The sequence below is a fragment of the Ictidomys tridecemlineatus genome, chromosome 11, assembly GCF_052094955.1.
Source record: "Ictidomys tridecemlineatus isolate mIctTri1 chromosome 11, mIctTri1.hap1, whole genome shotgun sequence".
Classification (NCBI taxonomy): Eukaryota; Metazoa; Chordata; class Mammalia; order Rodentia; family Sciuridae; genus Ictidomys; species Ictidomys tridecemlineatus.
This window is the reverse complement of record NC_135487.1, coordinates 45,724,405-45,736,966: the sequence shown is the minus strand read 5'-3', so window position 1 is coordinate 45,736,966 and position 12,562 is coordinate 45,724,405. Positions and strand designations below refer to the sequence as shown.

The 12,562-nt window shown below is 31.1% G+C and overlaps 1 protein-coding gene across 4 annotated transcripts in view; it reads right to left on the bottom strand.

The window, feature by feature from the left end:
• Hook1 (hook microtubule tethering protein 1) overlaps positions 1-12,562 on the bottom strand; it is a 56,708-nt gene that overhangs the window by 30,760 nt on the left and 13,386 nt on the right. For 3 of the 4 annotated variants that reach the window (XM_021726817.3, XM_078026354.1, XM_078026356.1), the window contains 5 exons: positions 12,444-12,494; positions 11,874-12,006; positions 9,334-9,401; positions 8,221-8,283; positions 7,212-7,295 (listed from right to left, as the gene is read on the bottom strand). In XM_021726817.3, coding sequence (XP_021582492.2) covers positions 7,212-7,295; positions 8,221-8,283; positions 9,334-9,401; positions 11,874-12,006; positions 12,444-12,494 — 399 coding nt within the window. The remainder of the gene's footprint in view (positions 1-7,211; positions 7,296-8,220; positions 8,284-9,333; positions 9,402-11,873; positions 12,007-12,443; positions 12,495-12,562) is intronic. The other variant, XM_078026355.1, reaches the window with a different exon arrangement.

Genomic DNA, 12,562 nt, shown 5'->3' with positions numbered 1-12,562 from the left:
GACATCAACTGAAGTATGTGTTTTACATCCACATTTTTGACTGCAACTCATCACCTGAGGTTGGATGTGAAATTTACCACTTGTCACATCATGTCAGTGCTTAAAAAATTTTAGATTTTGGATCATTTCAGATCTTAGTTTAGTGATGCTCAACCTATTGTCTCATTCTAACTTAAGGGTAAGGTAAGGGCCGTCACAAAATTGTGGATACAGGAGAAACAAAGCCCTCAGTCTTCAAACTAGGTGGATCCTCTAAAGAAGGAAGAAGAACAAGGGCAAATTTTAGTTTTCAACATTTGGTAAGTAACCACCCTTGTTCCTATCAATTTCACCACAGAATGAAAGGAGAGGAGATTACACTTTCAAGCTCCTTGGACCCACCCCAGATCCATGACTTGGAATGTTAGGAGGAAGTTCTAGGCATCTTTTTCACAAGCTCCCAAGGAGCTATATTCTTTAGCTTCACTCTGAACCTGCCTTTCCCCTCTGTTTCAGATTTATAAACCTTTCAACTAAAACTGCAAGATTACATACTTGATATTATGTATTATAAACACTTAAATCTTTTAATGCAGAATTTTGTGTTCTTTATTGAATAAGAATTTCTGAGAAAGCTATACGAAGGTCCTATAAAATTTTTACACCTAAATGGCTCAATTCCTAATCTTTATATGAAGTATTCTATGAATAAATATGATCCATATGAAAATAACATATTTTAGTTTCTTTACATTGTGTGTGGGGGGCTGTGTATTACAATGTATGGTTAGGAAAGATGCAGAAAACAGATATTTGCTTTACTGAAATACAGAGGACTGTTTTCTTTCTTTCTTTTTGTGGTGCTGGGGATCGAACCCAGGGCCTGTGCATGCAAGGCAAGCACTCTACCAACTAAGCTATATCCCCAGCAAGGACTAACTTCTTTTAAAGATGAATTTAAAAGATCTGAATTCTGTTGCAATTACTACCTAAATTACTTTGTTATATCTGAAAACCATTAAGAGTTAAAAATATTAACCAGCCCTATCACTTCAGGTATTTGAAATGACTTCATCTGGCAAGAATAAAGCTAACATAACCTTAGTTTTGTGTCCTTATATTTTTCAGAGATTAAACTATTCAGCTCATTATTTGACCAAAAAATGCAAATTATGTAGAGTATACTAAGTGGGTACACATAAATTTTTATTTTTTTATTAGAGCATTATAGTCATACATAGTAGTTGGGTTTATCCTGACAGAATCATACATGCATAGAATTCAATTTGAGTTCTTAATCTCCCCTTTTTCCCTCCTCTCACCTGACCTTCCCCCATTCTCCTCCTCTACACTCTATTGGTGGTCTTTTCGTTTATTTTTTGTTGGTTCTTTCACTTATACATAAACGTGAAATTTCCTATGGTATATTTATATATGTACATGTGATTTTTAAAAAATTCACTCCACATTTCCTCCACTTTCTCATTCCTCCTCTTTCCCTCTCAATCTCCTCCTACACTACCAATCTTACCTATATCTTTATGATATCCAATTCTCCCCTTTTTTTTATTTTACTCTAGCTTCCAAATTTGAGAAAAAAATTCAATCCTTTATGATGTTCTCCATTTTCATCCATCTACTAGCAAATGTCCTAATTTCATCCTTCTTTATGGCTGAGTAAAACAGCATAGTGTGTGTATGTAAGTGTGCGTATATATATGTGTGTGTGTATGTGTGTTTGTGTATGTATATGTATCTCACAAATGTATATAACATTTATATATCACAATTTTTAATCTATTCATCTCTTGACAGTGATATAGGTTGATGCCATAAATTTAATTATTGTGAATTACGCTGCTATAAACAGTGCAGTTACTGCATTATTACAGTTTTTTGTTTTTTTCTTTTTAGGAATCTTCATACTACTTTCCATAGTGGTTGTACTAGTCTACAGTCCCATCAATGTGCAAGTATACCTTCTTTTCCTGCATCCTCACCTGCATTTATTATTGTGTTCTTGATATTGCCATATGGACCAGAGTGAGATGAAACCTTACTATAGTTTGGATTTGCATTTCCTTTATTACTAGAGATATTGAAAGTTTTTTTTATAAATTTATTGGGCATTTGTTTTTCCTCTTTGGAGAAGGTTCTGTTTATAGATTTTTGTCCATTTATTGATTGATTATTTATTTTTCTGTGTTAAATTTTTTGAGTTCTTTATATATTCTGGATATTAATCCCCTTCAGAGTAGCTAGCAAAGACTGTTTTCCATTCTGCAGGCTCTCTCTTCACACTCATGTTTCTTTTGCTTTGAAGAAGCTTTTTAATTTGATGGCATCCCACTTATTGATTCCTGGTTTTATTTTTTGTACTTTGGAGGTCTTATTAAGAAAGTTAGTGCCAACACTAATATGATGGAGTGTTGACCCTTCTAGCCGTTGCAATGTTTCTGGTCTAATTCCATTAATTAATTAATTAATTAATTAATTAATTAATTCTAAGTCTTTAATCCATTTTGATTTGACTCTTGTGCAGAGTGAGAGACAGGAACCAAGTTTCATCTCTATGTATAGTTATTCAGTTTTCCCAGCATCATATTTGTTAAAAAGGCTGTAATTCCTCCAAAATATATTTTTGGCATTCTTGTCAAGTATCAGATGGCTATAAGTATGAGGGTTTGTCTGTCTTCTATTCTGTTCCATTGGTCTTCAAGTCTACTCTGATGCCAATACCATGCTGTTTTTGTTACTACAGCTCTATGGTATAATTTCAGATAGGGTATAGAAATGCTCCCTGCATAACTTTTCTTGCTCAGTATTGTTTTGCTATTCTGGGTCTCTTATTCTTCCACATAAGGATCTTTCTTTCTAATTCTATGAAGAATGTCATTTATATTTGATGAGGATTGTATTGAATCTGTATATTGCTTCTGGTACTGTGGCCATTTTGACAATATAGATTCTGCCTATCCAAGAACATGGGAGGTCTTACCATCTTCTCAAGATCTTCAATTTCTTTCTTCAGTGTGCTATAATTTCCATTGTAGGGATCTTTTACCTCATCAGTTAGATTAATTCCCAAGAATTTTATTTTATTTTGAGGTTATTGTGACCAGAATGGTTTTCCTGATTTCTTTCCTGGCTCAATCACTGTTAGAATATACAAAAACCATTCATTTATGGGTGATGATTTTGTATTCTACATTTATAAGCTCTAGAAGTTTTCTGGTAAAGGATTATGTCATCAGCAAACAGGCAGTTTGACTTATTCTTTTCCTATTTGCATCCTTTAATTTCCTTCTAATGCCTGATTGCTCTGGCTAGTGTTTTAAGAATTATATTGAATAGAAGTCAAGAGTTAACATATTTGTCTTGTTTCTAATTTTACAGAAAATGCTTTCATTTTTTTCTCCATTCAATATGATGTTGGCTTTGGAATTATAATAACTAGTGTTTATAATGTTGAGATAATATCCTTCTACCCCTAGCTTTTCTGGTATTTTTACCATCAAGAGTGCTGAATTTTATCAAAGGTCTTTTCTGCATCTGTTGAAACAATCATGTGATTCTTGCCCTTAATTTTGTTTAAGTGGTAAACTACATTTACTGGCTTGAGTATGTTGAACCAACCTTGCATCCCTGGGATAAAACCCACTTGATCATGGTGCATTATCTTCTTGATTTGTTTTGAATGCAGCTTTCATAAAGGATTTCTTCATCTATGTTCATCAGGCAAACTAGTCTGTAGTCTTCTTCCCTTGATGTATCTTTGTCTGATTTTGATAATAGTGTTATACTAGACTCATTGAATGTATTTGAGGTATTCTGCCCCTTTCAATTTCATGGAATAATATGAGGAAAACTGGCATTAGTTCTTTAAAGATCTGGTAAAATTCTGCTGAGAATTCATCTGGTCCTGGGCTTTTCTTTGTTGGAAGGCTTTTAATTGCTATTTCAATTTCATTTCTTGATACTGGTCTGTTTAGGTTTTCTATATCTTCCTGGTTCAATTTGAACAGTTCATATATCTGGAAATTTGTCTTCTAGATTTTGCAGTTTATTGGAGTATAAATTTTCTAAAGTTTCTAAAAAGCCTCTGGATTTCAGAAGTGTCTGTGGTGATCTCCTTTTTCATCTACAATTTATTTTTATATGGGTCTTCTCTTTCAGTTAGTCTGGCTAAGGGTTTATCAATCTTATTTATGTTTTCAAAGAACAAACTCTATGTTGTACTGATCCTGTATATTATTTTATTCTCAATTTTATTAATTTTGGCCCTGATCTTAACTGATTCCTGTCTTCTAATGATTTTGTATTAGTTAGTCTTCTTTTTAAGGTCTTGAGGGAGAATAAAGTTTGTTTGTGTAGGCACTCAATGCTAGAAATTTACCTCAGAACTGCTCTTTATACTGTTTTAGAGATTTTGATACATTTTATCTCCATTCTTGTTTCTAAGAATTTCTCAATTTCTACTCTCACTTCAGAGTGTTGTTCAATCTCCATGTGTTTATGTAATTTCTATTATTTTTCTTGCTGTTGACTTCTAGTTTCATTCCAGTATGCTCCAATATGATACATGGTATTATACTGATGTTTTTTGTTATTTGCTAAGAATGACATTATGACCTAGGATATGGTCTGTTTTTAAAAAAGTTCCCTGAGTTACTAAGAAGGTAAATCAAATGTTTTAGAGTAATATATTCTGTAGATGTCTACTAGGTTCATTTGATTTATAATTTTCTTTTTTTCTTTTTTTAAAGAGAGAGAGAGAGAGAGTTTTTAATATTTATTTTTTAGTTTTCGGTGGGCACAACATCTTTGATTGTATGTGGTGCTGAGGATCGAACCCGGGCCGCACACGTGCCAGGTGAGCGCGCTACTGTTTGAGCCACATCCCCAGCCCTTATACTTTTCTTTAGATTGAAAATGCCTTTATTAATTTTATTTTTTGATGAACTATTGGTGAAAAATGTATGTGAAATCACCCAATATCATTGTGTTAGGTCTATTGAGATTTAATGTCAAGGTATTTTATTTTATGTATTTGGGTGTGCTGACATTCAAGGCATATGTATTTACTATCTTATATTTTCTTGTTATAAAAATTGATCCCTTTACCATAATGTAGTGGCCTTGGCTCTTCTGATTAAGTTTTGTTTGAAATGAGCTTTGTCAGATATGGAAATATGTATGTATGGTTATTTTCAGACTTCATTTCTATGGAATATTTTTTTCCATCTTTTGATCTTTAGCTTGTGAGTGTCTTTGCCCAAGTCTCTTGCAAGAAGCATATAGTTATATCTTGTTTTTTTGATCCTTTCTGCTAATTTATGTCTTTTAATTGGGAAATTGAGACTATTAACATTCAGTTAGTACAGGTATGTGTTTGTGGTTTCCTGTCATTTTGATTTTTGATTTAATACTGTCTTGATTCTCATTTAATAGATTACTCTTCTGTTGAATTTCCTCTATTTTGGAACTTTGGGGATTTGTTTTGGGGTTCTTCTGTAGGTGTAATCCTGCAGTGTAGATGATAGGCAGAACTCTAAATTTAAAGTTCTAAAAGTCAGGGTTTGGATTTGGGAAAATTTTGGAAAGCTGTAGGTAGGTATTTGAGATTTGATCCATGCCCCCTATTTCTGAGGACCAGCCATTCTTGGTTGGACTTCTAAATTTCTAGTGTCTCCAGTAAAATTCTTCCTTTTAGTATCTTCCCTTTAGCTCTTTTGGGGTGTGAGCAACAATGGAAGCTTTCTCTCTTGGAACCCAAAGGATGAATGGCCCAGTTAAAATTTTCTTTGTGCCTGTTAAAGACTCTCTGGTTCCAGCACCCTCTGGGAATTTTCTACTCAGCTACTGGTACTTCCTTTATTAATTCCCAGTCCCATCTCTGCTCATAGATGTTACAGCTACATACACCCACCAACATTTTCTGTGCTACAAAATGCTTCTCACCCCTGGGGTGATCTATTTTGGATTCCCTTTCCCTAAGTTTTACCTACCAATACCATGTCCATTAAAATCAGCATTCTTCTCTAATCCACAGGTTTCCGAAAGCCAGTATTTTTATTTTTTAATTTATCTACTTTTCAAGTGTTTCCTTTGTCTGCACTCCCCACTCTGCTCAGCTGCCGCCTCTGGAAACCAAACTAGTACAAATATATTATTATATTTTTTAATATATTTACAAATATATTATTATATATATATCATATCAATTTTTGGTGCTCTATGAATTTTTTTTTTTTACAGTTTAATATTAAGTTTCAATGAATGTCCTTAGCTACTCACCTCACTTAGAATTAGTCTTCCCACTTTGTAAGTCTTAAGTCTAGTGCTGGGAACTACAGAAGTGCTTCCTTTCTCTGATCTTCCATCTTCTCTCTCCTAACACTTAAACTTTTCTGAACATTTTTTTTTTAGTCTTACTGCACAACTTTCGTATTTGTATTTTCACAGAATAACAATAAACACAAACATAGAGATAGTTCTTCTGTGCCAGGCACTAGGATTATTTATATTAGTTCATTTAATCTTGAAAGCCCTTTGGGAGATAAATACTACCATGATTCCATTTCTCAAAAAGAAGACTGAAGTATAAAGAAATTAAGATATTTGTCTGAGGACATACATCAGCTGGTAATATGGCCAGGTTCTGAAAATAGATAGCCTGGTTTGACAGTCTACCCCTTAACTACTATTGGTGCTCCTACCAAGTTCATTTATGAGTACTAGAATTATATGTATACATATTGATATATATGTAAGCAAAACAAACTAAGCATAAGAGATTACATATGTATGTGTATATAAATAAAATAGTGTGCATTTTAATTTATTGGGGATACTACTAGTAAGTATTACTATAAATAGTACTATAAATACTATAAGTAATTAGTACTACTAGGTACTTCTATAAATTATCTCATTTAATATCTAAAAACAACTATGTAGCAAATAGTGCAATTTTTCTATTTTATAAAATACACAACTGAGTCCTCATGTAAATAGCTGAAAGCTCTAATCAGTAGAATGATTTTCTTAAAAATTGACCAGTGATTTTCAATTATCAGAGAAAATTATTTATGATATTTATGTTTGAATACAGAAGTTTGTAAAAAATGCTTTTAATATTTCTTCCATAAAATGAAACCCAACTTCTAAAACATGCTGCCAGTTAATTAACAAAGAAAGGACTGTGCTCTGATCAGATTTCTTGTCCATACCTGCATATCTAGTTCTTGGCATCTTTGTTTCAGCTCTTCTTTCTCTGCTAGTGCCTCCTGAAGTTCTTCCAAAGCCCTTTTAAGCTGAAATATGAATCCAAATTCTTAGGAAATCATGTTTAACAAAAATAGAAAAATATATTCTTATAACATAAGCACACTGATACTAAAAATGTTTTTTTTAAATTTACTCAATTTTGCCATCTCTGTGTAAATAATATTTACACAGTCACATCAACATTTAAAGTTGAAATCCCACAGAATAAAATTTTGTGTAAATCCTTAGGAAATATTTAAAAATTTTAAGGAGGTATTTTTTTAATTCTGTCACAGAAAGAACAAAGTATATTTACATTTAAACAAAAATTTTATCAAATAATTAAATTTGAAATGTTTCATGAAATGACTAGCAATGTTATAATAGATAAATAAAAATAAACAAATGTCTAAAGATGTATTTGCCCCTTCTCTTACCCTATCCCCTAAAACCCAGATTGGATTACACATGGAAAGAGAATGGGGCTTTTTTCTCATGTATAGTGTCTTGTAACGAAACCTGAAGTCTTTAAGGTATTTCTTCAATATGAGGAAAGTGGATAGAAAGAGTGACAAAAATTATATACCTTATTATTCAAACTATAATTAAAACTTAGCAGAATTTTTTAGATTGTCTACTATTTAATTATACAATCATCTAGCACGAGCCAAATGTGCATTACAGATGTCAGAAGGAATGAATATTCAATAACACTCAACTCTTATAAAATGATCAGAAAAAAATCTACTCCTACTCACATTCATGAAGGAATTTATTAGAATATTCAGTTTGGATCTTTATGCAAGTACATTATTTGTCCACTAATGTATATGAGCATATAAATACATAAAAACTATGTTCCATGAAAAAATGTTTTTATATATGCTTTCCTACATAAATCTTATGGAAATAATTGGGATTATTAAAGAACTTGTATCACTGAACATTTTCCTCATGTGCTAAAATACTCACCTGTTGTTCTAATTCTCCAACAGCATCATTTGTAGGAGAGTTCATTATTTCTTTACTCATCAACTAGAAAATTAAAATAGTAAAATTAAGTACAATATAATATTTTAAATATAATATTTTAAGGGGAAATATATAAAAGAAAAGTAAAATGATTCTTATTTAGCTTTTTTCCCTTAATTTGCATATCCTTAGAACACTATCCAAATAAAAATTTTATTAGAGAGCTAATAATAATGTTCAAGAATATTTATGAGGATATTAAGAACAAATTGTGCTTGAAATATGTAGACATATTCAAATATTTGTGTAATGAAAAATTACAAGTTCCAAAATTGCTAAATAAAATTGAACACATTAAGTGAACAATAACTTTTGAAAATCAATTTTTGTATAGCATAAATTGACACTTTTAAAATACAACCTTTAAATGAGTAATATGGCAAAATTCTTAATTTTAGAAGTCATTTTAAAAGTAAAGAAGGGTCCTCTAAAAGTACCTTTTTTGCACATGCAAGGCAGACTTATTTATGCGAACTCTGACTATATGGAAGCTACTGAAGCCCTGGGTGATATCTTCCCCTAGATTAAGCCCCTTCCAAAGTGTGTTTTTCTTCTATTTTCTCTCTAATCTCCTTTGCACTCCACCTTATCTGTGCCTTTTAGCCTGATTAAGAATAAACACTGGACCCATGAATCCTGAATTTTTTGCCTCTCCTAAGATAATCAGGATCACTTAATTCCTTGGCTATTTGGCTCCAAAACTTGAATACTACCATATTTTGCTCATGAATCTAATATTCTCAAAGTACAGATGGTATACATGAACTACAATGTCAGGAAAGTAATTAAAATTTCCATCTGCACAAAGGTTGCTTCTCCTGGAAGTTATTTAAAAGACCCTGACAACATTAATTTATCAACCAGCTTTTAGAATCAGAGGTGCTAAAATTAGGCTTAAGGTCTTTTATGATATTTTGGGAGAAAAACTAAGAAGACTAAGTAAACCCACTGGAAAGGGTGAGTTTATAAAAGAAAAAATACAATCACCCGCAAAATTTATAACTTTAGTATAACACAGTTCAGGATTTTTATACTTACGTGAATATAACTTACCTCTTGAATAGCAGTCATGACCACATGTTGAACAGATTCTTCAAGTGTCATTATATTTTTAATATGTTCTATGATTTAAAAAAAATTCAATCTGAAAAAAAATCTACTCTTTACCCATAGTACCTTAACAATTCAACAGGATACAAAAATTCATTTACCAAAAAATCTTTTATGCAAATATGTTATTTGTCCACTAATGTATATGAGCATATAAATACTATGAATTGTATGTTCTCCAGCTAAAATGACTGCCCCCAAATTTTGATATTATTTTCTAATAAATTTATAGAAAACAAATAAGCAGAACAGAAAATATCAATATTTTTAAATGTTTTTTTCCCATAGAATAAATTCTCAAATTTTCTTACAAGGTAAAAAGAAAAAATTATAATTAATGTCAAAATAATTTAGGCCCAGAATGTTTCATTTATCACCTATTTACTTCACTCCAGGAAGGTATTCAACTTGACTTACATAGCCACACAGCCTTCTGTAAACATTTGCTCAGAACCTAAAAATTTCACCACAAACAGATCCTTTCACCTTCCCACAAATACACATGCAGTATTGTCAAGGCAATTTGTCCCAACAGGAAATGAGGAACATAAGAAAGAGCCCTTAATATATTTGCAGTTTTAAATTCACTTCAAATATATGTCCTCCAGCTAAAACAACTACTTTAAAACTTCAAAGACTTGTTATTTTCTAATACATATATTGCTTTAATGATTCTTCTGGGAAACTTCTAAAAGTCCTCCAAATCTTCTTATCATTTGTGAATCCAAGATTTGAATAGAGTCTGATAGGTCTTGGTATGCACCTGACCACTAAGTGCTAAGGGGCATGCACAGACCATGGAATTATTTCTTGTTCATGGATTTTCTACATAACGAATTGTTTCAAGTCTGCTGAAATCTTCATAAAAATAATCCCCTTTCCCATCAAGAAGAGAATTTTTAACCAAACCAGTTCATTCTTTTAAGATTGAAATTGTTGTAACACCTTGGAATCATTTTGAAAATAATGTCTCATGTCAAAAGTACAAAAGTGTGGAGGATGTTTTATAACCTGGATGTGATTTGTTTTTAAATTTTAGTCTAATGACTAATAGATTTTCCATTCATTTGCTCACACTTAAAAAGAGAATTCAGACATTTTCAAAACTAAATCCAATTAGATGCTTAGATAATCCTGATTTTTTAATAACAAAATGGAGCTATTTCTTTATATTTACTACCTATTAAACTTTCATCCGTATATCCAGATACTGGATTTCCTTTTAAAATATGAAGACAAAATTGCTCAGTGGTACTTAGAACTAAATTATAAACATTCTACATATTTTATTGAACTTTGCAGGATACAACAAAATCATCATTTTCAGGAAAAATTACAGCTTAAGTATCAATTACTGGAGTTATACATGAATTACTACTTGTCAGAATGTGACTAAATATTCTGGAAAGTTTTAAAATTCCATAAACAAATATCCCTCAATTTTATGAAAATATCCAATAAGAGATCTTTTGACATTTTTCATGAGGAATAAAAGTCTATAAATAAGTACTTAGTTGCCCCCAAAAAAGTACTTTAATGATAAAGAGGAATATGAAAAGATATAAAGAGATGCAACTTAATATAAGTTTTCTGATATCTAATCTCTTTTTAAGTTGATAAACTACCATTGATTACATGTCATTTTCTTTTAACCTTTATGAGTTAATTCTTGTTGAATCTACTCTGTTTTTTATCCTTCCTTCATCAGTTAGATGATGTTGAATGTGGTTTCTAAAATCTTGACTTGAAGTATTTTTACAAAATTAAGCAACCGAAATTCTTCAATAAAGGTGGCATATTAAGACCAAGTTTATATTAAATCATGAAAAAGAAAATCAGCATCAAAACTGTCACCACCCAGACTGACACAGGGAAGGAGATTTGGGTCTGCTCAGTTCATCATTTTATTCATTTCACGTAACCATAAGTGATTATTTTTGTACTCAGCAAGATACCGGATCACTACGTTTGAACATACAAATATAACACACCAATTTCATTATATTATCAGACTGCTTATCATGATACACTGGACAGGTATTCTTCTAAAAAACAGGAGAACATTATCTGAAGAAGCTTGGATTATAATTTAGTAACTGAATATTTATTCATGAAAAACTAAATCAACCTCAGGTTCTTACGTACATTATAAACTATTGGATGAATAAGTACAATTCACTGAATATCTACTTAAATTCTAAGAACTGGATTAATTAAACCAAGCACTAGATACTTAAACCATCTTATACATGCTAAGATACATTTAATTTAGCCACTGAATATCAGAATCCAGGTACATATAGGACACTCAAGATATGTAGCTTATCAATGGCAGAGAAGGGCTAGATTTCAGATCTCAATTTTACATTTCAAGGTGCTTTCAGCCAAAATTAAATAGTAAAGTTAAATGCAATCTTGCAAATGCTGGCAACAGAAGTAGTTTTTTAAAAGTAGAATTCCTCAGTTGACTGAATTTTACTTACCTTGCTTCTTTTCACAGTTTACCGCACAACCTAAAATAAGCTGTAGCAACCTCCCAAGTTCCACAGAATTCGAACATTCAGTTATTTGGTTTAAATCGGGAATAAGTTCTTCAGAAATCTGCTGCCCCAAAAACTGGAGAATCAAAATAATACAACATATCACTCACTTATGTAGGCTACAAATAGTTTACAACATTTAACTATTAAAAGGAAAATTAATTATAATTAGGTTTATGAAACAACTCAGATAAATTAACAAATGATAAATCAATAATCACTTATCAAAACCAGTTGGCAAAATTAAGTCAAAACTGTTGATCATTAAGCAATAAATTCTATTTGAAAAAATAATTTAAATAGCATCAACAAAGTAAATGTTTTTTGCAAATACAATACATTTAAACTTTAAATCTAATAATTTTCACAAAATTTGAGTTCTCTAAAAATGGCAATATTTTGATTATGAATTATAATAAAATAAAATATTACAAATAAAAAGCCAAGCCATTTCTCAGGGTCAATATAATTATCACATAGCATTTTGTATTTGAAGGCAGATCTTTTTCATACCTCATGGTAGTAACTCATAATTCCTTGAAGTACTTTCTTTAAGTTACTAGCCTAAAGTGACAAGAAACAAAAAATATGAAATAAATTTTTTTCATATTAATAATGAAAGAAAATCTATG